The sequence below is a fragment of the Salvia miltiorrhiza genome, chromosome 4, assembly GCF_028751815.1.
Source record: "Salvia miltiorrhiza cultivar Shanhuang (shh) chromosome 4, IMPLAD_Smil_shh, whole genome shotgun sequence".
NCBI classification, from domain to species: domain Eukaryota; kingdom Viridiplantae; phylum Streptophyta; class Magnoliopsida; order Lamiales; family Lamiaceae; genus Salvia; species Salvia miltiorrhiza.
Genome location: NC_080390.1, coordinates 18390196 through 18415585, shown reverse-complemented (window position 1 = coordinate 18415585; position 25390 = coordinate 18390196). Strand labels below are relative to the sequence as shown.

General features: G+C 41.8%; 1 protein-coding gene across 1 annotated transcript; it reads right to left on the bottom strand.

Annotated features, from left to right (window-relative positions):
* Positions 1-3532: 3532 nt before the first annotated feature.
* LOC131023101 (uncharacterized) lies at positions 3533-13350 on the bottom strand. The gene is made up of 2 exons (XM_057952645.1): positions 12667-13350; positions 3533-4042 (listed from the first exon to the last, which is right to left on the bottom strand). The coding sequence occupies exons 1-2, from the start codon at positions 13348-13350 to the stop codon at positions 3533-3535; spliced, it is 1194 nt and encodes a 397-aa protein (XP_057808628.1).
* Between the last annotated feature and the right edge of the window lie 12040 nt (positions 13351-25390).

Genomic DNA, 25390 nt, shown 5'->3' with positions numbered 1-25390 from the left:
GGTGTGGTCTCCATCGGAAAAGGTTTCAGACGTGGGGTTTTTCTCGAAGTTTTGGATTTTGGTGGTGTGGGGTTTTCTCTGGTGAGGTTAATTTTTGTGCCTTAGGAGATTCCTCTGAGTTTGTTCTTTGGTCTGGTGGAAACCATGGTGGCGGGGTGGTGGTTTTGTATGATAAGGGCCGAGAAAAGGGGGTAGTGATTATGGGAAGTTGGATAGTTTAGGGTAGTGACGTCGTGGGTAGGGGTTTTAGGGTTTTGGAGGTAGGGCTGACAACTGTCACTTGATGTGACGTGCGTCAGGCGGTTTTAGCCGCATCTTGCCCGAGAGCCCCCCCTCTTGCCTTTGGATCAAATCCCCCTCCTTTGGAATGCTCTTACCCAAAACTGCTTCCCTTATTCCTGCACAAACAATTTCAAACCCCCGCGTAGGCGGGAAACTCAAACTTGCCCACTGCTGTGGGCACAACCTAGTTCCTAGGCAAAAAGAAAACGAAAACAAACGAAAAGAAAAAAAAAACTCAAAACACCAGGTTACCTCCTGGCCAGTGCTCTATTTATCATCCTGAGCATGACGTGGTACCTCCAAATCAAACCAGGTGGTTTGTGGTTGGAGAAAGATCTAGTTCCTCCCCAACGTTTGGTTCATGCCCAAAATAGGCCTTCAGTCTTTGTCCATTCACCTTGAACATTGCTGCTGACTTTGGATTCTTGACTTCGACGGCCCCATTTGGGTATTGGGCTTGTACTTCAAAAGGTCCGGCCCATTTGGTACTCAGCTTGCCTTTTGCAAATTTGAACCATGTTTGGTACAAAAGTACTTTTTGCCCATAGCTGAACTGCTTGTTTGTGATCAGGGCATCGTGGTTTTTCTTCATTCTTTCTTTGTAGAGAACAACATTGTCGTATGCTTCTCTTCTGATTTCCTCCAGCTCTTGGATTTCTAGCCTTCTTGTTTGCCCTGCCTTATTCCAGTCATAGTTCACTTTATTGACTGCCCATAAAGCCTTGTGCTCCAATTTCACCGGTAAATGACATCTCTTGCCATACACCATCCTATATGGTGACATTCCGAATGGGGTTTTGTCTGCGGTGCGATATGCCCATAAGGTATCTTCCAGCTTTAAGCTCCAGTCCTTCCCTGTAGGGCCAACGGTTTTTCGCAGGATCGTGTTGATAATGCGATTTGATAGTTCTGCCTGTCCATTGGCCTGTGGGTGGTAGGCTGTTGAGACCCGATGTTGGACGCCGTATTTTTTGAATAGGTTTTCGACCGAAAAGTTGCAAAAGTGGGATCCTTGGTCGCTGATGATTGCTCAGGCACGCCAAACCTGCAAAAAAAATTAGTTTTCAAAAAACTCACCACTACCTTTGAGTCATTCGTCGGGGACGCCTTTGCCTCCACCCATTTGGAGACATAATCCACCAAAAGTAGGATGTACAAGTTTCCTCTCGAACTGGGGAGGGGTCCCATGAAATCCATTCCCCATATGTCGAATATCTCCACGGGCATGATGGGAATCATGGGCATTTCATTCCTCCTGGTTATGTTCCCTTCTCGTTGGCATTGTGTGCAGTTCTTGCAAATAGTGTAACTATCCTTAAAAATTGTTGGCCAGTAGAATCCACATTCCAATACTTTGGCTGCAGTCTGCTTGTGCCCAAAATGTCCTCCACACTCCTTTGAATGACAGAACTCTAGAATGTTTCTTTGCTCTTCTTGTGGGATGCATCTTCGTAACATTTGGTCCCCGCATTGCTTCCACATATATGGCTCATCCCAAATGTACTCCCTGCTTTCCTTGGCTAATTTCTTCTTCTGGGCATAAGTGTATCCGGAGGGCACATATCCAGAACATAGGTAATTGCACAAGTCTGCATACCAAGGGTCTTCCTTTCTTCCTTGAGAATAGAATAGCTGCTCGTCAGGGAACATCTCCTTGATTGGTTCCCCCTCTTCTTTTCTCATAATTCTGCTTAAATGATCGGCCACTTGATTCTGTGCTCCAGCCTTGTCCTTAATCTCCACGTCGAATTCTTGCAAAAGTAGAACCCATCGGATCAACCTAGGCTTAGACTCCTTTTTGGCCAAAAGGTACTTCAGGGCCGCATGATCGGTGTAGACTGTGGTATTTCCCCCAAGCAAGTATGACCTGAACTTCTCGAAGGCGAACACCACTGCCAACATCTCCTTCTCCGTTGTGGAATAATTGATTTGAGCTCCATTCAGGGTTTTTGAAGCATAGTAGATGACATAACTTTTCTTCCCCCGCTTTTGCCCAAGAACTGCCCCTATGGCATATCCACTGGTGTCGCACATCACTTCAAAAGGCATCCCCCAGTCTGGAGGTTGTATTATGGGTGCGGAAATCAGATTATTCTTCAAGATCTGGAAAGCCTCCTTGCAGTCTTCATCAAAATTCCACTCTACTTCATTTCGGAGTAGCCTTATCATGGGTTGAGCGATTTTTGCAAAATCCTTGACAAACCTCCTGTAGAAACCAGCATGCCCAAGAAATCCTAGCAACTGTTTGATGTTTGTTGGGTATGGTAATTTTGCTATAATTTCGATCTTGGCTTTGTCCACTTCTATTCCTCTGCCTGAGATCATGTGTCCGAGCACAATCTCTTCTTTGACCATAAAGTGGCATTTTTCATAATTCAAAACCAAACTCTTGTCAACGCACCTTTTGAGCACCTTTTCCAGATTGGATAGGCATAAGTCGAAGGTTTGCCCATAGACAGTGAAATCATCCATAAATACCTCGATGCAGTTTTCAAGTAGATCTGAGAATATGCTCATCATGCACCTTTGGAATGTGCCCGGGGTATTGCATAGCCCAAATGGCATCCTTCGATAGGCAAAGGTGCCGAAAGGGCAAGTGAACGTGGTCTTGCCTTGGTCCTCCTCTGTCACCCAAATCTGCATATATCCCGAGTATCCATCCAGAAAACAGAAATATTGATTTCTCGCAAGTCTTTCAAGCATCTCATCGATGAAAGGCAAGGGAAAGTGATCCTTCCTTGTTTTCTGATTGAGTTTGCGGTAGTCAATACACACCCTCCAGCCGGTTTGCAACCTTGTAGCAATCAATTCCCGGAATTCATTCTCCACCACTTGTATGCCAGACTTCTTGGGCACAACGTGTACTGGACTTACCCACCTGCTATCGGACACGGGGTATATTATGCCCAAATCCAGTAGCTTGAGTATCTCCTTCATCACAACTTCCTTCATGGCTGGATTTAGCTTCCTCTGGGGGTCCCGGACTGGAATTGCATCTTCTTATAGCAATATGCGGTGCATACACACGGTAGGGCTTATGCCCTTGATATCGGCAAGGGTCCATCCAATAGCTTCCTTGTACTTACCCAGGGTCTTCTTGACTTTGTTTTCATCCTCGGGTGTCGACTCTGAATTAATGATTACGGGCAAGGTGTCATTATCGCCCAAAAAGATGTACTTGAGATGTTTGGGCAGAGATTTCAGTTCGAGCTTGGGGGCCCTATGGATTGAGGGTACCAATCGGTCTTCCTCATTCAGGGTAAGCCTCCGTGTGGTTGACTCCTTCGCTCCAAGCATTTAGCATCTTCACCGCCTCCTGCAGTGGTTCCTCTTGCATATCTTCCTCGGTGATGCCATTCTGGATTATCACATCAAAAGGTTCCCTTAATGCTGTTCTGGGCAAAACCTCCTCAACAACTTTCTCGATTATGTCAACACTTTTTACCATCTCTGTATCAGCTGGGTGCTTCATGGCGTTATATATGTCGAACGTCACTGTCTCCCCATCGAACTGACATGTCAGTTTGCCCGCATCACAATCGATGCGTGTCCTGGCAGTTTTTAGAAATGGTCTCCCCAAAACCATAATTGGATCGCGTGCTTTTGACTTCCCCATGCCAAGAATGTAGAAGTCCGCTGGAAAAATGAGTTCCTCCACTTTGACCAAAACGTCTTCCAATATTTCCTCTAGGTATACGTTTGACCGGTCTGCCAGTTGAATCACCACTCGGGTAGGCTTCAGTGGTCCTGTCTCCAGGTCCTGATACATGGATAAAGGCATAACGTGAAGGAATATTAAACTGAATTAACGTTCCGCTTTGCCCGATGATCGTTTCTTGGATTATTATTAATTTATCATACAACGATTAATCCTAACATGCTCCTATGAATTTAACAGCTGCACGTTGGAGTTCAGAAATACCTGAAGAATTCAGAAGAATTCGTCAATCTGTTGCTGAACAGGTCAGCCAACTTTAACGCTCCGTTTGACCCCTCAAACGACCTCCAATCGTATTTTGTGCAGAAATACGACTTCTTCATCTTCGAAAGAGCTTTCCGTGGCCACCTTTTTCACCTTAATCGGAGTTCTGTAGAGGAAGTTATGGTTGTTCTTCGGAGACTGCCAGAACTTGATTTCCTGCGAAAATCTGACTCCAGCTCAGATCTTCTGAACTGTATCCCGCTCAGCTTTCACCGTTGGATGGACAACGAACTGTGAAAGTCCCACGAGAGAAAAATCTCCTCACGTTTCCTGCGCCCCACAGCTCTCCAAAAACCCTAATATTTTATCAGTGTGTTTTCCTGAGAGCTGACAGCTGTATTTATAATAAAAATAAATACGTAGGAGGAGCAGAAAAGGTGTAGTAGGCGTGTTCTCTCCTTTCCTGGGCTAGGAGACTTTGGGCCAGTCCAGGGACCAGATACAAGGAATAAAGATGAGCCTCAAATAAATTAATTTATCTATGGTCAGCCCAGACCATAATTAATTTATAAATATCAGTTCATTCCACTAGAGAACCAATATTGACTTACCCCTTTATTGCCGGTGATGAGTCGGCTTGTATTTAGACTTATTAAATCCTCGTATTTAAAATCTCTGACATCCATTAATTAATTATAGCTCTGACAGCCTTAATTAATTAATCTCTTTTGTAATCCTTAAGTAGTACCACTCAAACCTTATTATTGCGTTTGAACTTAATCAACCTGCAGGGTTTAGCGCAATGAACATTATTGAGTTCCTTAAGGGGATGTCATTATCCTATATCGGATACGAGTACTAATACAGATAATCAGATATCATATATTAACCGCTATCACCCAAGATACAGAGTACTCAAGTTACTATATAACTCTCGCTCATAGTAAGTCAAAGTGATAAACGAATCAACATATATATCTAAAATCTTATTAGTATTAAGATCTTATAAGTCACCGAGATCTCTAATTCTTCACTTAAGTCAGATAGAAGAATATATCTCACTGTGATCCCATCAATACGTAATGACGTACCAGTATAGATAAGTAGTCAAGACAAACTACTTCCATCTATACCGCAGCCTAAACCAATAACTTGCCCTAGAGTTATTTCGGCTGTGATTATATTATATCTCTTAAGGTTATTCCAATTATATGGTCTTCTGTGATCTACAACACACCATATAATCTACTTATATAGAGATAAAGAACATACATGTGCAATCATGAACACAATCAGATAGGAGATTAGATAGTGAACTTAGGAAACATTGTATACAAGCATAAAACGGTCTTGCTTTCAGTATACAAATCCAACAATCTCCCACTTATACTAAAGCAAACTTTTAGTATAGAATGCGTCTATTTACCAATCACCTAACACTTCTCCCACTTATACTTAAAGTTTCCTAAGTGGGTGGCATCAACCGCATTCCCATCTTTCATTGACCATTTGCGATAAGCCTTTTGTGAAAAGATTAGTAGGTTTCTCCAATATGTGAAAATTTATTCTATGAGCACAAAAACCTCGATTTACGAATAATCATATTACATGGTACTGCTCCATGTGTTTGTCCCCTTGTGGTTCTTGGATTCCTTACAGTTTGGAACTGCACTTGAGGTATCACGAAGGTGATGCTCTCACGCAAACTAGGAATCACCCTTAGATCCTGGAGGTAGTGGTCAAACCAAAAGGTTTTACCTCCCAAGGAAAACACATAGCTCGAGGTAATTATTCTTTGTTCCGGTCAGCCTGGAAATCCGAAATCGTATAATCCAAAAAGGAACTAAACTGTCTAACTGGTAAACTATCCTTATTCTCTAGTCAGAGACTTGAAAATATAATTTACCACAGTTCACTGTCCTTAACTAGGACTATACAGATATCTTACAACCATGCTAACTGCATAGCAAATATAAGATCTCGTACATAGCAAACCATACATGAAGCTATCGACTGCGGAAACGTAGAATACTGCCTTCATTTCCTCAACCTCAACAGGCATCTTAAGACATAGTCTTTAGATAAAGGAACGCCATATCTAAAAGGTAGCAATCCTTTCTTGGCGGTATTCATACTACAACGAGTATTCTCAGTATCAATGTAAGACACTCGAGATAAGCCCAACATCTTTTTCTAGTGATCCCTTATAACCTTGATTACAAGGATGTATACTGTACCTCCTTAGTCTTTCATCTGAGACTGTTCGGATAACCATTACTTTATGTCTTGACAATAGCTCCATATTGTCGCCAATTAGGAGGATATTATCTACATAAAATGCAAGATAAACCACATCACCGATGACACGAGAGCGATTGATACGAGATGCTTCTCTCCCTCCCTCACGTAACCTTCAGGTTGTTGCACATGGCTGTCCTTACCTTTTTCAAGGTAATATATATGACATCCATTTGCCAGACCTCGATGGTTTAAGTGAACTGCTATGGGTAAAATGATCCGAATGTTCTGAGCATGGCACTGGCGAAAATATCATCATAACCTATACCTTCACACTGGGCATAACCTTTCGCCACCAGTCTAGCTTTAAAAACTACGACCTTGCTCATTCGGACTTATCATTCTCTTGTATACTCACTTGCAACCTATGGCTTTACGGCATTCTGGTAGCAAGAATTTCTTAGTATACAACCATATTCTTAATGGATTGCTCCATTGAGGCGTGCCAGGAATCTACATTCTCGTCTTCCACTAATTCCAAGTAGATATCTGGGTCGATTCTCTTATATTCACTACCAGGGACTGAATCCAAAGATCTTCCCAAGAATATAAATCGATCGGGTTGTCCCACAACCCTCCCACTACAATGGATCTGTGGTGGCACATGTGTGTCAACAGTGCGTGCAGTGTCTTGTGGTACAAAACTCTTGCACACTTGGCTTGGGTGATGGAATCGCCTGTCTAATGTCTTCAATTTCCTGAAGCACACTATCTGACTTGGATTAGTGATTATTCTCATAGTCCACTTCTAAGAATCAGTGTGTCATTGCTAATAACCACCTTCTGATTCTTTAGGACTAATTGCAAAGATACATAACTCATCATCGAACATATTTTTTCAAGAGTGACCTATTTCTTCTCTCCACCACACCATTTTATATAGGGATTACATGGTGTAGTAAACTGGGTTGGAATCCCAAACACTGACAATGAATCAGAAAAGATCATTCCTAACACATTATTGGCCCTTTATTCCCTTTGCCATGAATGACCTGGTCTCCATCTTTTCCTCTATACAGGATTCGCAAGTTCGAAATAGTACAACCTGGATTGAATCCAATGTACTTATTTAGACACGAGCCTTTGGATCCTGTTAAGATAGATGTGACCTATTTCTAGGGTATCAATATATGTGTAAGATCCTCATGAGAGATTAGCCTTAACTTTTCTCTTTCTTTTGTTCGATGATGTAAATGCAATATAAAGGTATTTTGTAGACAAGTTATAGTATGAAGAGAGATGTTCAAAAATACCAGAATAGACAACTTTGTCATTTCTTATGATAGAATCACCACTATCAAAAATGACATAAGATCCATTTATTCAAAATTTTTGGAACATGATAAGGAACTCTCAAAAAAACTAAACTATGTCTTTAGTACTTAAAGACAAGTCTCCAATTGCAACAACTGCGACTCTAGTCACGTTGCCTATGAGGACAATCATCTTATCACTTATCAGCTTCCTTGTCAGCCTAAAAGCCATGCAAGGTGCAACAATCATTATCAGTTTCTCTCGTTATCCACTACTCACAACTGAGTAGAAAATGAGCTGACATGTCTCAGTTACTATAGCAAGTGAAGTACCTTAACCCTTTGCCTTGAGTATTGAAAGAAAAAATCTCCAATACTCAATCTTATCACACCACTACTCCCACTATTTCCCTTGTCTTTCTTGCCCCTTGGACCCTTCTTCTTCCCGTCATTCGACGAAGAAGATGGGTCTCCTTTGGCAATAATAAGTGCTTGCACATCTCTTTCGCACAACTTCCTTAGCCGTAACTAGAGCATTCAACAACTCAAAAATAGTATTATCTTTCTTGCTCATAACAGCGTTGAGGCAGAAGTTCTTAATTAAAAGACTTGGGAAGAGAGTTCAGGATAATATTGACTTTTGCCTCACCGTCGATACTCCCACTGAGCAAGTCAAGTCCGTCAAAATTTGCATGACATACTCGTGCACTGAGCTGTGCTCACTCATAAAAATAACAAGATTACTCTCATCAAATTTAAATGAGCAGCTCAGTCCGACTCTCCGAACACTTTCTTGAGATTCAGCATGATGCTAATATCATCGTCCATGCCCTGATGTTGGAGCTATAAGGTTTGTGACATTATACTCATAATATAGCATATAGCCACATTATTCGTCACATGCCACCTTTTATGCAGTTTCTATTTCCCATCAGTTGACTCATTGTTCGGACCATAAGAACGTGGAGTAGTAAGCAACACAAAAATTGTGTTAGTTTGTGATAAAGATAAAAATCCAAAACTGTGTTTCCATTTTATATATGTGAACCGGTTAAAAGACTTTGTGCAAGAATAAATAAACAATAAGAGACATAGACATATCTGAAAGTAAATAATTTAAACATGTAAGAACATGAACGCATATAGTTCGTAACAATAATATTGTAACCTTTTGATAAAACCAATATTAGTGAAACCTCCAACCGCTCAAAGAGTTCCATGTGCAAGCCACGAAGGGTGGACGTTTACACACAAACTCCTCAACCAGACTATTTACTTAGTCATTTAATTTCCATCCATGTCAATTTTACCTTTTGACAAAAGAAATTAATAGTTGGCACCTTAACTAGACCATATCATATTCAAGAAGGGACTCCGTTGGGGAGTTGTACATTGTACTTGAAACGATATCTAAGCAATGACCACATTTTAACCTTGAAAATTAAATTCTTGAAATTGGCATACTCACTCGGACCATGCCGCTTTCTATTTAATTTTCTTGGTTATCTTATTTAATTCCATTCCCCAAAGTACTTGTGAAAATTATACAAGTAAGCCACGATGGGTGGACGTTTACTGCATAACTCCCACTACTTTAATGGTTTAAATATCTTTTATAGAAACCTCTTCTGACAAACTTATGAAAAACAAAAATGAAGTAAGCCACGATGGGTGGACGTTTACTCACATTGCTAATCACTTTGTCTAGAGACCGCATGTGGAGGTCTATATAATTTTAAGAATAAAAATTATTAAACAATAACCACAATCTAACTTCGAAATTAAATTCTCAAATTTGACATACTCACTAGGACCATGCCGCATTCAATTTAATTTCTTAGTTATCTTATTTAATTCCATCCTCTAAAGTACTCGTAAAAATTATACGAGTAAGCCACGATGGGTGGACGTTTACTGCATAACTCTCACTACTTAAATAGATTTAAATATTTTTAATAGAAATCTCAACTTGACAAACTTGTGAAATCAAACATGAAGTAAGCCACGATCGTGTGGACGTTTACTCACATTCTTAATCACTTTGTCTTGAGATCGTTTGTGGAAATTTAAATAATTTTTAATCATCTATAAAATTATTAATACAGCTTAGTCTTTTTTCTTTCAAAAGGTTTGATCATGCTCAACACATAATCCTAAACATGCTCTTCTAGAACGCAACATGTAAAACATGCTCGCAGAATTCTAAAACATGCTTACGAAAACGATAAACCTAGCATGCTTGTCTAAGCGCAGTTAATAAACACATATTAACAAGCAAAGACAAAAACAACATGCAACGAGCATAAAAAATTAACACCACGACATGCAAAGAACAGAATTAAAACAATAAAGTTCTTCATGACCCATTTGTGGAACCCCATATTTCTAAACTATTACAAAGAACAGAAAAGAAAAAGAAATAAAACTCAAAAACGTAAACTCGGCCTGAAGCACTTCAAAACAGGCCCGTCTTTGAAAATAGGGTTTGGGCCCCCTAGGGTTTCTTGAAACCCGCGCCCACCTAGGGTTTGGAGTTCCCTAGGCGCCGCCGCCACCACGCCATGACAGCAGTCAAGCGGACTCGGCAGCACCAGCCCGACGCGGCAGCAACAGCCCGGCTCGGCAACCACCTGGCTCGGCAACAGCCTCCCTGGCGCCAGCAGCAGCAGCACAGCAGCACCCGGCGCGCATCCCCGGTGCGAGCGGCAATCTCCCGGCATGGCAGCCCCAGCACGAGCAGCAGCCCGAGGCGGCAGGCCCCTGCGCGAGCAGCAGCTGCCCGGTGCAGCAGCCTTAGCGTGAGCAGCAGCCCGGCGCGGCAGCCCTCGCCTGGCTCGGCCTCGTCGGCGTGCAGTAATACCCACAGCAACCAGCGCACGGCAGCAGCACCAGCAGGTCCGGCGTACGGCAGCAGCAGCGGCAGCGCGCAGAGCGCGCCGGTACGGCCCCGGGCACGCACCACCCCCGCCGGCTGCGTCCACGCTCGCCTTCTGACCTCTCACAGCAGCAGCCTCCCGCGCACGCCACGGTGTGCAGCAACAAAGAGCAGCAGGGGTGGCACGGCAGCGCGCGACCGGGCGCGCGGCCCTCGGCGTGCGCAGCCACCACCACTCCTTCGTCCAACCGTCCCGTCCACCGTTCTTTCGTTGTTGATTTGTCATCGTCTTCGTCTCGTTCCTCAGTTTTACAGATTACAAAGGAAAAACAAATACAATTTGAAATCCTAATCTAACCACGGATTTTCTCGTGGTGAAAAACGATTACAACGTCAAACGACGTATTCCACGAATCAACAGACCACGAAGAACAACAGCAGTAAAAACAACGCACATTATTAATCGTACATAAATTAATAATAGAGCCAAGAAAATAATCCTGGGCTCTGATACCAATTGAAGGAATATTAAACTGAATTAACGTTCCGCTTTGCCCGATGATCGTTTCTTGGATTATTATTAATTTATCATACAACGATTAATCCTAACATGCTCCTATGAATTTAACAGCTGCACGTTGGAGTTCAGAAATACCTGAAGAATTCAGAAGAATTCGTCAATCTGTTGCTGAACAGGTCAGCCAACTTCAACGCTCCTTTTGACCCCTCAAACGACCTCCAATCTTATTTTGTGCAGAAATACGACTTCTTCGTCTTCGAAAGAGCTTTCCGTGGCCGCCTGTTTCACCTTAATCGGAGTTCTGTAGAGGAAGTTATGGTTGTTCTTCGGAGACTGCCAGAACTTGATTTCCTGCGAAAATCTGACTCCAGCTCAGATCTTTTGAACTGTATCCCGCTCAGCTTTCACCGTTGGATGGACAACGAACTGTGAAAGTCCCACGAGAGAAAAATCTCCTCACGTTTCCTGCGCCCCACAGCTCTCCAAAAACCCTAATATTTTATCAGTGTGTTTTCCTGAGAGCTGACAGCTGTATTTATAATAAAAATAAATACGTAGGAGGAGCAGAAAAGGTGTAGTAGGCGTGTTCTCTCCTTTCCTGGGCTAAGAGACTTTGGGCCAGTCCAGGGACCAGATACAAGGAATAAAGATGGGCCTCAAATAAATTAATTTATCTATGGTCAGCCAAGACCATAATTAATTTATAAATATCAGTTCATTCCACTAGAGAACTAATATTGACTTACCCCTTTATTGCCGGTGATGAGTCAGGGCTTGTATTTAGACTTATTAAATCCTCGTATTTAAAATCTCCGACATCCATTAATTAATTATAGCTCTGACAGCCTTAATTAATTAATCTCTTTTGTAATCCTTAAGCAGTACCACTCAAACCTTATTATTGCGCCTGAACTTAATCAACCTGCAGGGTTTAGCGCAATGAACATTATTGAGCTCCTTAAGGGGATGTCATTATCCTATATCGGATACGAGTACTAATACAGATAATCAGATATCATATATTAACCGCTATCACCCAAGATACAGAGTACTCAAGTTACTATATAAATCTCGCTCATAGTAAGTCAAAGTGATAAACGAATCAACATATATATCTAAAATCTTATTAGTATTAAGATCTTATAAGTCACCGAGATCTCTAATTCTTCACTTAAGTCAGATAAAAGAATATATCTCACTGTGGTCCTATCAATACGTAATGACATACCAGTATAGATAAGTAGTCAAGACAAACTACTTCCATCTATACCGCAGCCTAAACCAATAACTTGTCCTAGAGTTATTTCGGCTGTGATTATATTATATCTCTTAAGATTATTCCAATTATATGGTCTTCTGTGATCTACAACACACCATATAATCTACTTATATAGAGATAAAGAACATACATATGCAATCATGAACACAATCAGATAGGAGATTAGATAGTGAACTTAGGAAACATTGTATACAAGCATAAAACGGTCTTGCTTTCAATATACAAATCCAACATAACGTTGATGGATGCCCCTAGGTCAAGCATTGCCTTCTCCACTTTCATGGTTCCTATTACACAAGGGATGTAGAACATTCCAGGATCCCCACACTTTATGGGCATATCTCTTTGTAAGACTGCGAAAACTGACTCGCCCACTTGGAATTTTGCATCGTCGGTGTATTTAACTTTCCGAGTGCAGAGTTCCTTGAGGAATTTTACACATCTGGGCATAGAGCGTAGTGCGACCAGAAGGGGCATATTGACTTCCACCTTTTTGAAGATTTTCACTAATTCGGTTAGTTCTTCCTTTTCTTGTTCCTTGGCCATTCTTCCTGGGAAGGGGATTATGGGCTCAGCCTGGCTCAATTTCTCTTTGCCTTTCCCTGTTGCCTTCTTCTTGGTTTCTCTTTCTTGGGCAAGTTCTTCCTTATCTGCCGATCCCATTCCAACCTCCTCACTAACTTCTGGTTCCTCTTGATTTTTCTTTCCAACAACCTCGGGTAATTCATTTCCTCCTCTAAGTGTCATAGCATTCACTTTCTTAACCTCCACTTGGGAAGGAAGTTCCCCTTGTTTGCTTTCAAGTCGAGCTACCGCTTGGGCAAGATGTGACAGTTGGGCATTCACATTTTGCATCCCCCCTCTTGTCTCCATTATGAATTTTTCGGTTTCTTGTTGGAATTTCACTTGTTGTTGTGCCATTTGGTGCACAAGTTCTGACAGGGAGGACCCTCTTGCCTGTTGTGGTTGTTGCGAGTATTGTGGTGGATTGCTCGTTTGCCCTTAGTTTGGCCCCAAAAAGTTATCATTGCCGTATCTGAGGTTTTCGTGTTGTCTCCACCCTTGATTGTTGTACTGCTACCTGTAAGGCTCGAAGGGTTTTTGATGATGTCCCCCATTATTTTCTCCTAGCTGTTGCCCAATAGCATTTAGCTCTTCATCTTCGAAAAGTTGAGGACATTCATCGGTTGCATGCGAATTTGCCATGCAAAGTTGGCATGCCTTCACAGGTTTCCGGATGTTGGGGGTCCCTTGGTTGGATGTTCCTTGGTTCGTCATGAATTTCTCGAACTTGTTGCATAACTTATCCAACTTATCGTCTTGGGCAGAAGGGTTTGGTATCGGAGCAGTTCTGACTATAGTTCCTTCATCATCCCTTGATTCCTCGGCCATATCGGCTATGAGTTTGAAAGCCTCCACTGCAGACTTGTTTAGGATCGATCCTCCACAGGCGGCGTGCAACCATTGCATGTCTTGCCTTCGAAGTCCCCCCACAAAATACCAAATAAGGTCATGATCCGGTATTTGATGTTGCGGGCATTTGGCCAACATTTGTTTGAACCTTCCCCAATACTCATAGAGGATCTCTCCTGATCCCATCTTGATGTTGCTTATCCGAGTCCTCAAGTTTTGGATTTGGGCGGCTGGAAAATACTTCTCCAAGAACTTGCTCTGCAACTCCTGCCAGGTCCGAATGCTTTCTTCGGGCAAATCGTACAACCACTCCCTCGCTCCTTCTAATAGAGAGAACGGAAATGTGATGTCGCAGCCCGATATAGCCAGTGATAGCGTATACCAAGTATCGTACGACTAATAAAAGAATTAGTGAAAGAAATAGAATTTATGTCTTGCTTTAGCGGAAGCATTTGCAACTACACTCTTTTTCAAGAAAGACTTTAAGACTAAATTAAATTACTTGCTTGGTAAAACATAATTCGAGACTTCGCAAGGTTTGAGAGTATTTTCCCTTATGGGATATTACAGTCCAGCAATGTAAATAAGAGGTTCATCAGAGTTGTGCAGCGATGCATTACTATATGTGTGAAGACATATAGCAGGGAGTATAATATCTTATAGAGTCAAAGCAATAAGATAAGCATGAGACATAGAAAGACACTGTCAACTGACAATTCCAACAGCTTTCACCCATCTTCGCGCCAAGCCAGACCTGCACATTTAGAAATACATGCAGGGCTGAGTACCAAAAAGCACTCAGTGGACTCATGCCGGAAATAATTGAAATCTTGCTCTTAGAGCTATATGTCAATCTTGCCCTTTTCAATGCATCAACAGGATTTAACTGAGATTAAAAATACCTGTTCATGTTTTTCTGTCATAAACTCATATGCATCATAACAATAATCTCATTTGTCTGCAGACAATATACTCTGGGTATGTGCCAACTATGAATACTCATATAATATATATATATACTAGGTGAAGAGAAGGAGGCCTCCTTCAAATCACCGTGACCGGCCGACTAGAGACGGCTCACGATCACCTCTTGTGCACATAACCTTTACTGTCATCTGGATCAGTTAAAGGCCGATATCTTGCTTCATGAACTTAGTCATGTCTTTCATAAGGCAACATACCATACTTCTTTCTCATCAATAATAAATATGGCAAGATGACAATTTTCATAATATGCATCAATAATGCTTCAACATGCTTCATTTTCATAATACTCATCAATAATGCTTCATCATGCTTCTTTTTCATAATACTTTGCATTTGAACTCATTATCATGGTAGCTAGCCATAATAGAGTTAGAATAAAGCCCACCTGTCTCAGGAGTCGATGACGTAACGCTCGGGGTCGTACTAACGCCGGCCGTCACTCGAACCTTTAGTGGCGCACGTGTTTAGATTGCCATGTGACAAAATAAACTCTAGTTAGAAACTCATCTAACTCATATCTCATACTTAAGCTTAAACTTTCATCATGTGCTTAATCTCATCTTATAACTTCTCCACTATTTACCCAACTGGACTTCCCAAAATAATCGGATATCTTATCCAATTAAAGGACTCTCAATCCTAGGTAAATAGCATTCAAAAATCTCTTAATCATACATGCTTCAAATAATCACTTATTTCACATAATATGCATATAACTTATCTTAATAATCAAATGACTTAAAAGTCATTATATGAACTTGAAATCTTTTTCTTTGTGGGGAAAATCCCAAATATTCATATAAGCCTTGAAAAATATTTAAAAACTTTCTAGTAGCATTTTCATGCCATATCATGGTGTATAATTCCACCAAAACCCTTTAAAAATTCTTAACACAAAATCAAGGCAAAATTTTCGGACACTTCCAGTTTAACATTCTGTTCTGTCTCGACTTTAACGAATAAACTGCTTTAATTCAGGAATCTCCTGGATTCAAGACTTATACCGATGAAAACCTCTTTGAGTCTAGTTTCGTTTAAAAAAAAGTAGACTGAAAAACTCCAAGTGGTTTAAGAGATATGGGTGTTTTCCCACAGTCTACCAGATTCGGCAGTTTGGCACGACTGGAAGCTAGGATTTTTAAAAATTAGCAAACGTTGTCCAAAAGCTTTGAAATTGTACATGAGTCTGTATAACACTTGTATCTTTCTCCCAGAAAAATTTGGGAGGCTGAATATGTTTGAAAGTTACTGAACAGTGTGACTCCACAGACTGCCCTTCAAAATTTCCGGTGGAAATGCGCAGTAAAAGTTTTGTATTTTAAAAAGGTAGTAAACCAAGTCCAAATGACTTGAAATTTTACCAGTGCTTACAAGACTCATATATGTACACACCATAAAATTTTGAAGATTTTTGGACGAGGGAAACCTCGTCGATTCATCAGTCCAGAACGTAAGAAAATTCCCGAAATGGTCGAATTTATAACATATACACATATCCTCATAGATTCATGCTTTCACTATCATTCTCATGCATTTTCTTACTAAGAACTTATCATGCTTCACTAATCATAACATATAGCCCTTTCAAGGGTTCTCAAGAAACATATCTCTTCCTCTCATGTATCTAACATGGAGAGGTGTATGAGCACATGAAGGTAGTGGAAAGTTGAAAGAATTCATCATGCTTTCTTATATCAAAATTTTCGAGAATTACAAGAGTGGAGAGGGGACTATCATGCTTCAAAATACCTCAATAAACATGCTTATATATCAAGAAAATTATGTATATATATAACATGAAAGGAGAGTTGAGGTTGCTACCCACAAGATTAATGGAGGTGGAGTAGGGGATGATGTGAAATCCTCTTGGAGCTTGTGCTTAAGATTGATACACCCTTGATGGCTTTAGTGTGTAGCTAGAACACTTTTGGCTTCCTTAATCCTTACTATATTTGGTGAAACAAGAAGAAAAAGTGTGGTGGAGTGAGAGGGGAGGGGCTGCCGAAGGAGAAGAAAAAGGGGAGAGAGAGCTTGCTTGTCTTGATGAGCTTTGATGAGATGATGTGATGGAGTGATTGCCTTAGTTAATGCATATCTTGAATTAAATGGGATGATAAATGTTGAGGATGTCATCCTATTAATGGTGTAGGAGAATGAGAAGAGAGAAGGAGAGAAGAAAGAAGAGAGAGAGCCGAGTATGAGGGGGGGGAGAGGGAGAGACTTGCATGTGCATGTGTGATCTTGGCTATTAATGCATGATCTTGTAGTAAATGAAGGAGTAATGGTTGAGTATGTCATCCTATGAAGTGAATAGAGAAGGAGAAGAGAGGAGGGAGGAGAGAGGAGTGAGAGCCGAGAGATAGAGATATGAGAGAGAGATGTGAGAGCTTGAACCTTGGGATTTTGTTGGGCTAACTAGGTTAGCTACTTAGGTTAGGGTTTAATGTTGCATGTGTGCAACATTTATGGGGGAGAATGAAGTAATGAGGGAGAGAGAGAAGGGGGTGCGTGAGGGGAGAGAGAGACCGAGAGTGAGAGAGAGTGAGGGAGAAAGAGAGAGAGGGAGAGAGATTGAGAGAGAGTCGAGAGTGAGAGAGATTGAGAGAGATTGAGAGAGAGTCGAGAGTGAGAGAGATTGAGAGAGATTGAGAGAGAGTCGAGAGTGATATAGAAAAATATATACATATATGCTTGAATACTTTCCATCACTAATTTAGTGTGTAGGAATATATATCTCATGAAAAATATACCTCAATTATGATATAACTAATATCATAATTACAATGCTTCAAAATCATATGTGAATATTCTACCACGTAAAATATTTAAATCACATAGATATCTCAATAAACATATAGGGCGAAGATAGGCTTCTCCATAATAGGATTTATATGACCCGAGAAAGATAATATCGCCTTCTATAATTCTCGAAAATAATTCTTATCTCATTTATTCGCCCACGTGCATAATTCCTCTAGCTACTATTTAAACTCAATTTAAATACGAGCTAGGGCACAATTAGCTTCTCAAAATACGGGGTGTTACATCCTTACCCCCTTAAAAAAAATTTCGTCCCGAAATTTGAAATCTCACCTTCGGGAAACAACTCTGGATATTTTTCCTTCATTTTATCCTCCAATTCCCAAGTTGCTTCTTCTTGCCCGTGATGTCGCCATTGTATTTTGACTAAGGCAATTGACTTATTTCTCAACTGTTGGATCTTTCTATCCAACACAACTTTGGGTCTTTCTTCGTATTTCAGGTCTGGTTCGAGAGATATATCCTCTCGATGAATAACATGCTTCGGGTCAAACACGTATTTTCTCAATTGCGACACGTGAAAGACATTGTGAACATTCGCGAAATTTGGAGGTAACGCGAGTCTATAGGCAACAGGGCCTACTTTTTCTAATATGTCGTATGGGCCTATAAATCTAGGCTTGAGCTTTCCTTTTATACCGAAGCGGTGAATCCCTCGAGAAGGGGAAACTTTTAAAAAGACTTTACTTTCCACTTCAAACTGAATCTCTGTGCGTCTAGTGTCTGCATAAGATTTTTGACGATCTTGAGCTTCTTTAATTCGTTGCCGAATTTGTCTCACAGTTGTGATCATTTCTTCCACTGCGTCAGGACCTAACACTTTTCTTTCTCCTACTTCATCCCAGTAAAGCGGAGATCTACATTTTCTTCCATAGAGGGCTTCATATGGTGCCATGTTAATAGTCGTTTGGAAACTATTATTGTAGGCAAACTCAATCAGGGGTAACACTTGTTCCCATTGAGCTCCTCTATCTAACACTACAGTCCGAATCATATCTTCCAAAACTTGTATAGTTCTTTCAGACTGCCCATCCGTCTGTGGATGAAAAGCTGTGCTAAAATTCAACTTAGTACCCAATTCTCTGTGTAAGCTCATCCAAAATCGTGAGGTGAATTTTGTATCTCTATCGGAGGTAATCGTCATTGGAACTCCGTGCAAACGTACTATCTCACGAATGTATATTTGAGCTAACTTTTCAGACCCGTGCGTGACAGGAATTGGTATGAAATGAGCACTTTTTGTCAATCTATCTATGATCACCCAAACGGCGGTATTTCCTCTATTCGACTTTGGCAAAGCAGTGACAAAGTCCATAGCTATGTGGTCCCATTTCCACTTTGGGATTTCTAACGGTTGTAATTTGCCATAAGGTCGTTGGTGCAACGCCTTCACTTGCTGACAAGCTAAACATCGTTCTACAAATGAAGCTATGTCTCGCTTCATGCCTTCCCACCAAAATCTTGCTTTTAAGTCTTGGTACATCTTCGTACCTCCTGGATGTGCTGCGTAAGGCGGGTCATGAGCCTCGCTCATGATTTCATTTCTTAATTTCTCATTATTGGGTACACAGATTCTTCCCTCAAACATCAATGCATTATCTGCTGCTTCTTGGTAGGACTCAAGCTTCTTGGTACGGATTTTCACCCGCAATCTTTCTAATTTCTCATCCTCTCTTTGCATACTAACAATTCTTGATCTTAGATCGGGGGTAACACTGAGTGTCGCCATGATCAAATCTGTGGATTGCGGTGGAAATACCACTTCCAACCTTAACCTTTCGAATTCTCTGACCAAGTCATTCTCCTTGGTTAGGATACATCCTAACTTTCCTCGTTCCATTCTACTCAAGGCATCTGCCACGATGTTGGCCTTGCCTGGATGATAATTGATTCCACAATCATAGTCCTTGACTAATTCTAGCCATCTTCTTTGTCTCATATTCAGATCCTTTTGCTCAAAGAAATATTTGAGACTCTTATGGTCGGTGTAAATTTCACACCGTACTCCATAAAGGTGGTGTCTCCAAATTTTCAAAGCGTGTACTACTGCTGCTAGCTCCAAGTCATGCGTCGGGTAATTTGCTTCATGTGGCCTAAGCTGTCGCGAGGCGTAAGCTATTACCTTTCCCTCTTGCATCAGTACACAACCTAGTCCTTTCTTTGATGCGTCTGTATATATGGTATACTCCTTGTTTGCTTCTGGGACGGCTAGTACTGGGGCGGTGGTCAACCTCTTCTTCAATTCTTGAAAGCTTTGTTCACACTCGTTCGTCCACAAGAATTTGACTTCTTTCTTGAGCAGATGAGTTATAGGCTTGGCTATTTTGGAGAAATCTTGTATAAAACGACGGTAGTAGCCTGCTAATCCTAGAAAGCTACGAATTTCGTGAGGTGTCGTTGGTGATCTCCATTCTTGCACTGCTTGAACTTTGGCAGGATCCACTTTGATTCCTGCAGCTGAAATGACGTGGCCTAAGAAATTGACTTCTCGTAGCCAAAACTCACATTTGCTATACTTAGCATAAAGCTTTTCAGCTCTTAGCTTCTCTAGCACTGTTCTAAGGTGCTCTTCATGATCCATCTCATTCTTTGAGTAAATCAAGATGTCGTCTATGAATACCAACACGAATTGATCCAAATATTCGTGAAACACTCGATTCATGAGATCCATGAATACGACGGGGGCATTTGTTAATCCAAAAGGCATCACTATGAACTCATAGTGTCCGTATCTCGTGCGGAATGCTGTCTTTGGAATATCCTCAGGTCGTATTCTCAATTGGTGATACCCTGTCCTTAAATCTATCTTTGAGAAAGCGCGTGCTCCTCGAAGTTGATCAAACAAATCATCTATACGTGGCAAAGGATACTTGTTCTTTAGGGTCACCTTGTTCAATTCCCGGTAATCGATACACAATCTTAAACTTCCATCTTTCTTTTTGACAAACAGGACCGGCGCTCCCCAAGGCGAAGCACTGGGTCGAACGAATCCCATGTCCAACAACTCTTGTAGTTGCAACTTCAGTTCTTGCAATTCTGCTGGTGCCATCCTATATGGTGCTTTGGATATTGGTGCTGCTCCAGGCTCCAAATCGATTGTGAATTCCAATTGTCGGTTCGGGGGTAGACCTGGTAGAACATCAGGGAAAACGTCTTGATACTCCCGCACTACAGGTACATCTTCAATCTTCACTTGTGCTTCCTCTTCTTGGTTCAAGTATACTAAATATGCTGTCGCACCTTTTTCTTTTAGTATCTTGTTCGCTTGCACTGCAGAGATGATAGGTGTCTTCTTCCATTTTCTATTGATGGCATAAAAACATGTGGGTTCCTCGCCTGGTGGCTGGAATGATATCCGTCTCTGCTCGCACTGTATCACCGCATGGTGTTCTGCTAACCAGTCCATTCCCAAAATGATGTCTGTGGTCCACATTCGCATTAGTCTCAACGTCTTAGCCTTAAGCTTAAGAGGTCCTAATTCGAATTCCAAGTTAAGACACACATGAGTAACTGTGGTGACCTTTCCTAAGGGAGTAGCTACCCTTAGTTGTAGCTGGGCTGGTTCTACTTTCAGCTCTAACGTATCCACACAGGTATGTGAGATGAAAGAATGTGATGCTCCCGTATCAAAGAGAATAACAATGGGTACACCTTTCAGTTCCCCAATACCTGTTAGGTTTCCTTGGTTCTTATCCTGATTCTTCTGATTGATAGCATACATCCTTTGATGTTGTGGTGGTCTTCCTGCTTGCGGTGCAGGTAGCTGCTTATGAGGCTGGTTTGGACGGCGAAAAGATTGTTGCTGTAGTGGTTGAGGTAGAGGGAGAATTCCTTCCATTGCCCTGAGCTGTGGGGTTGGAAACTGATTGGGTCTTCCTCCACTCATCCCTTGCTGTCGGTTGGGGCACTGGCTCGAGTAATGCCCTGGTTTTCCACAAGTGAAACAATTTGGGTTTCCAGCTCTGCACACTCCTGTGTGTAACCTGTTGCACTTAGGACAAGGGGATATCCCTTGGTGTCCGGGGTGTGACGTCGCTGGTCCACCATAAAAAGACTTATCGCCCTTCACGAAGGGAGGCTGAATATTCTGGCCTTGCCATGGCTTCTTGCCGTCATTTCTATGATTATCCCATTTGCGTTTTCCTTTTTGTCCTTGATTAGAGTAGGGAGTGTTTGATGCTTGCGTGTAATGGCCTGATGGAGGCGTTGGTGCGTGTGTTGCTTTCTCCGGCTGCATTGCTAGCTCCATATCTAGAGCTCTGTTCAAGGCCTCGGCATAGGAAAGTGCCGTTTGACTTGCTAATACCACTCTTATCTCTTGCCTCAGTCCGGCGCAAAACAACTCGGACATCTTTTCATCCATATCCACTCTATACGGTGCATAGCGGGCTAGATCACAGAATAGTCGATCGTACTCCACTACAGTTTTATTCCCTTGCTTTAAGGTGGTAAACTCCATTTCTTTCTTTTTCCTATAGCTTCTGGGTATAAATTTTTCACACAGAGCAGTCTTAAAAAGCTCCCAAGTGAGTTCATCTAACTGCTCCGGGGCCATAGTTTTCTGCTTTGCTTCCCACCAATAGTCGGCGGTTCCTTTCAACTGGTAAGACACGCACATAAGACGTTCTGCGTCGTTGCATCTCAAAAATCGAAAGATTCGTTCCATAACACGAATCCATTCTTCCGTTTTGGCAGGGTCTCCCGTGCCTGCGAAAGTCGGTGGGTTCTGTCTTAAGAAAAGTTCTTCCACTCTCCTATCTTGAGGTGGAGGCGGCGGCGTAGGTTCTCTGGGTTCTTCCTCATTCTCGGGTATATTTCTATTCACTCTTCGTGGAGGCATTATGTCAATCTACAAGTTTGATCAAAGATAAGTTCCTCTATGTGACAAGGCTTCTCATACTCTAATCTCATAGCTGAGAAATTTACAACATATCATGCATCTCATATGTATATCATGCATCTCATATATGCACATATATATACATATATAAATATATACTTTCACATAAAGTATGCTTAATGCGTCAAAGTACTTTGCTTTCAATAACTGCTTTCAAATTGACAATTGCTTCATAACAATGCATCAAAACGAGTAATCTCATCACTCATTTCGTCAAAACTGGCCGCTCCGGCCCATCATATATATATCGTGAAAATTGCCTCAGCGAGGACTTCTTTTGTACAAAATGTACGCTATGATCTATAACTGCTATAGGTCAGTACAAAGTACTACTCTGTTAAAGACCTATCTACTGCCTCAATACTGCATCTATGTACAAGCAGCCCTACAACTGGGTACAGATACTATCCGTTACCCGTGTACTATAGGGGCCTAACAAAATAAGTACAAGCCCTGGTCTGGGATGGAACTATCCATTGCCAGCCAAAACAATGGGCTATCTAAACAAAGCTACTATATACATATGCATCTCTACATAATACCATCATATCAGTACCATATCCACCCATGACCTCTACCGTCATCCCGGCTACCCTCATCACTCCCATCCTCCGTAGCATCATCACCGTCATCCTCTCGAGCGTCGCCCAATCGAGGCACATATGGCACGCCGTCCTCACTGTCAGAGTCAGCACGGTGAAACGGGTCGTAAGAGGCTCTCTCTCGAAGCGGATCCCCTCGAGGAATGTCCGTCTCGAATGCCAAGCCCATGCTAGGAAGATCCAGGGGCTGTGAGGTGAGAGTCCCAACAACCGGGACTGATCCTGTGTCGTCCTCCGGGTCTCTAGCCATCCCCGGGGGTCGTGAAGGCCCTGGTGCGAAAGGGTCATCATCAGTCATGGCAATCTCACCCTCTCCAACAGTAGGGAGGGGAGGAACAGGGAGGGTCTCACGAATGGGGCTCATCAACTGCTCAAGAGTGTCGATGGCCTCAGTAGTGTCAATGGTCATCGGGGTGACATAGGATAAATATCCGAAGGTCGGGGAGTACATCCCAGGAGAAAACATGGGGTAGTCAGGGTCCAAGATAGCAATAGGAGGAGTCTCATCCTCGGGCAGAGTGCCCTGAGGAAGTGAAGAAATAGGGTCAGCAATCGGCTGGGAGCTAAGGAGATCTAGTCCCAAAGCCGTCAAAGGATCCTCAGTCTCAGGAAGGCCCTGAGGCTGACTCTCTGCCTCCCCCTCTCGGGTGTCACTCTCCGTGAGATAAAAATATGGGGGGTTCGCATACATCACGAACCGGCTCAACAGTACGACTAGGTACTCTGGAAACCGCACCTCAAAACCACCCGGTGCCAACGGGTCGTAAAAATCAGGGGCTATGAAGTGGCACCACGCCTGCCAATGGGGTGGCATCCTATAAGGTAGGATCTGCATGGCCTGCTGCGCTGTGACTCCGTACTCTACGGCGTCTATCCACCTGTGGTGGAAACGGGCCAAGAACTCCCCAATAGTCTCATGGTGCTCTAAAGTACAGTCGTAGAAAGCCTGTACTATATCGAATCCCTCTGCCATGCTACAAATAAAATAACAACTCGTGTTATTCAAACTAAGTCAAGAATGACTTACTCGCTATTACTCAATAACATACTTGCTTGTCGATGTTCTTCTATGATTCTCATAGTGCATCGGTATCAACATTGATTCCGATAAAAATTCCACCATCTTTCTTATTAAATCAACAAAAACAAGTATCAATAACATTGCATCATGCACTAATCGTGCCTCTTTCTCAACTTATAAAACACTTTCTCATTAACTTGCTCTGTTGCATATCTCATGCTCATAAGAAACTTCAACTTACTCAAATGCATATCTCATGCACATAAATAACTTTAAACTCAATCAAATGCATATCTCATGCATATAAGTAACTTTAAACTCAATCAAATGCATATCTCATGCATATAAGCAGCTTTAAACTCAATCAAATGCATATCTCATGCATATAAGCAACTTTAAACTTTAACTTTGCATACCTTGTCAAGCTGGCGGAGATGGGGTGTTGGCTTTTGTCAGTGACATAACTCTTTTAGTCTAAGACTCTAGCTTAGACTAATAACTCAATTGAGAAGAGACTCTATAAGGGATTATGCTCAGAGCAGACGAGCTGCTCTGATACCACTCTGTCGCAGCCCGATATAGCCAGTGATAGCGTATACCAAGTATCGTACGACTAATAAAAGAATTAGTGAAAGAAATAGAATTTATGTCTTGCTTTAGCGGAAGCATTTGCAACTACACTCTTTTTCAAGAAAGACTTTAAGACTAAATTAAATTACTTGCTTGGTAAAACATAATTCGAGACTTCGCAAGGTTTGAGAGTATTTTCCCTTATGGGATATTAGAGTCCAGCAATGTAAATAAGAGGTTCATCAGAGTTGTGCAGCGATGCATTACTATATGTGTGAAGACATATAGCAGGGAGTATAATATCTTATAGAGTCAAAGCAATAAGATAAGCATGAGACATAGAAAGACACTGTCAACTGACAATTCCAACAGCTTTCACCCATCTTCGCGCCAAGCCAGACCTGCACATTTAGAAATACATGCAGGGCTGAGTACCAAAAAGCACTCAGTGGACTCATGCCGGAAATAATTGAAATCTTGCTCTTAGAGCTATATGTCAATCTTGCCCTTTTCAATGCATCAACAGGATTTAACTGAGATTAAAAATACCTGTTCATGTTTTTCTGTCATAAACTCATATGCATCATAACAATAATCTCATTTGTCTGCAGACAATATACTCTGGGTATGTGCCAACTATGAATACTC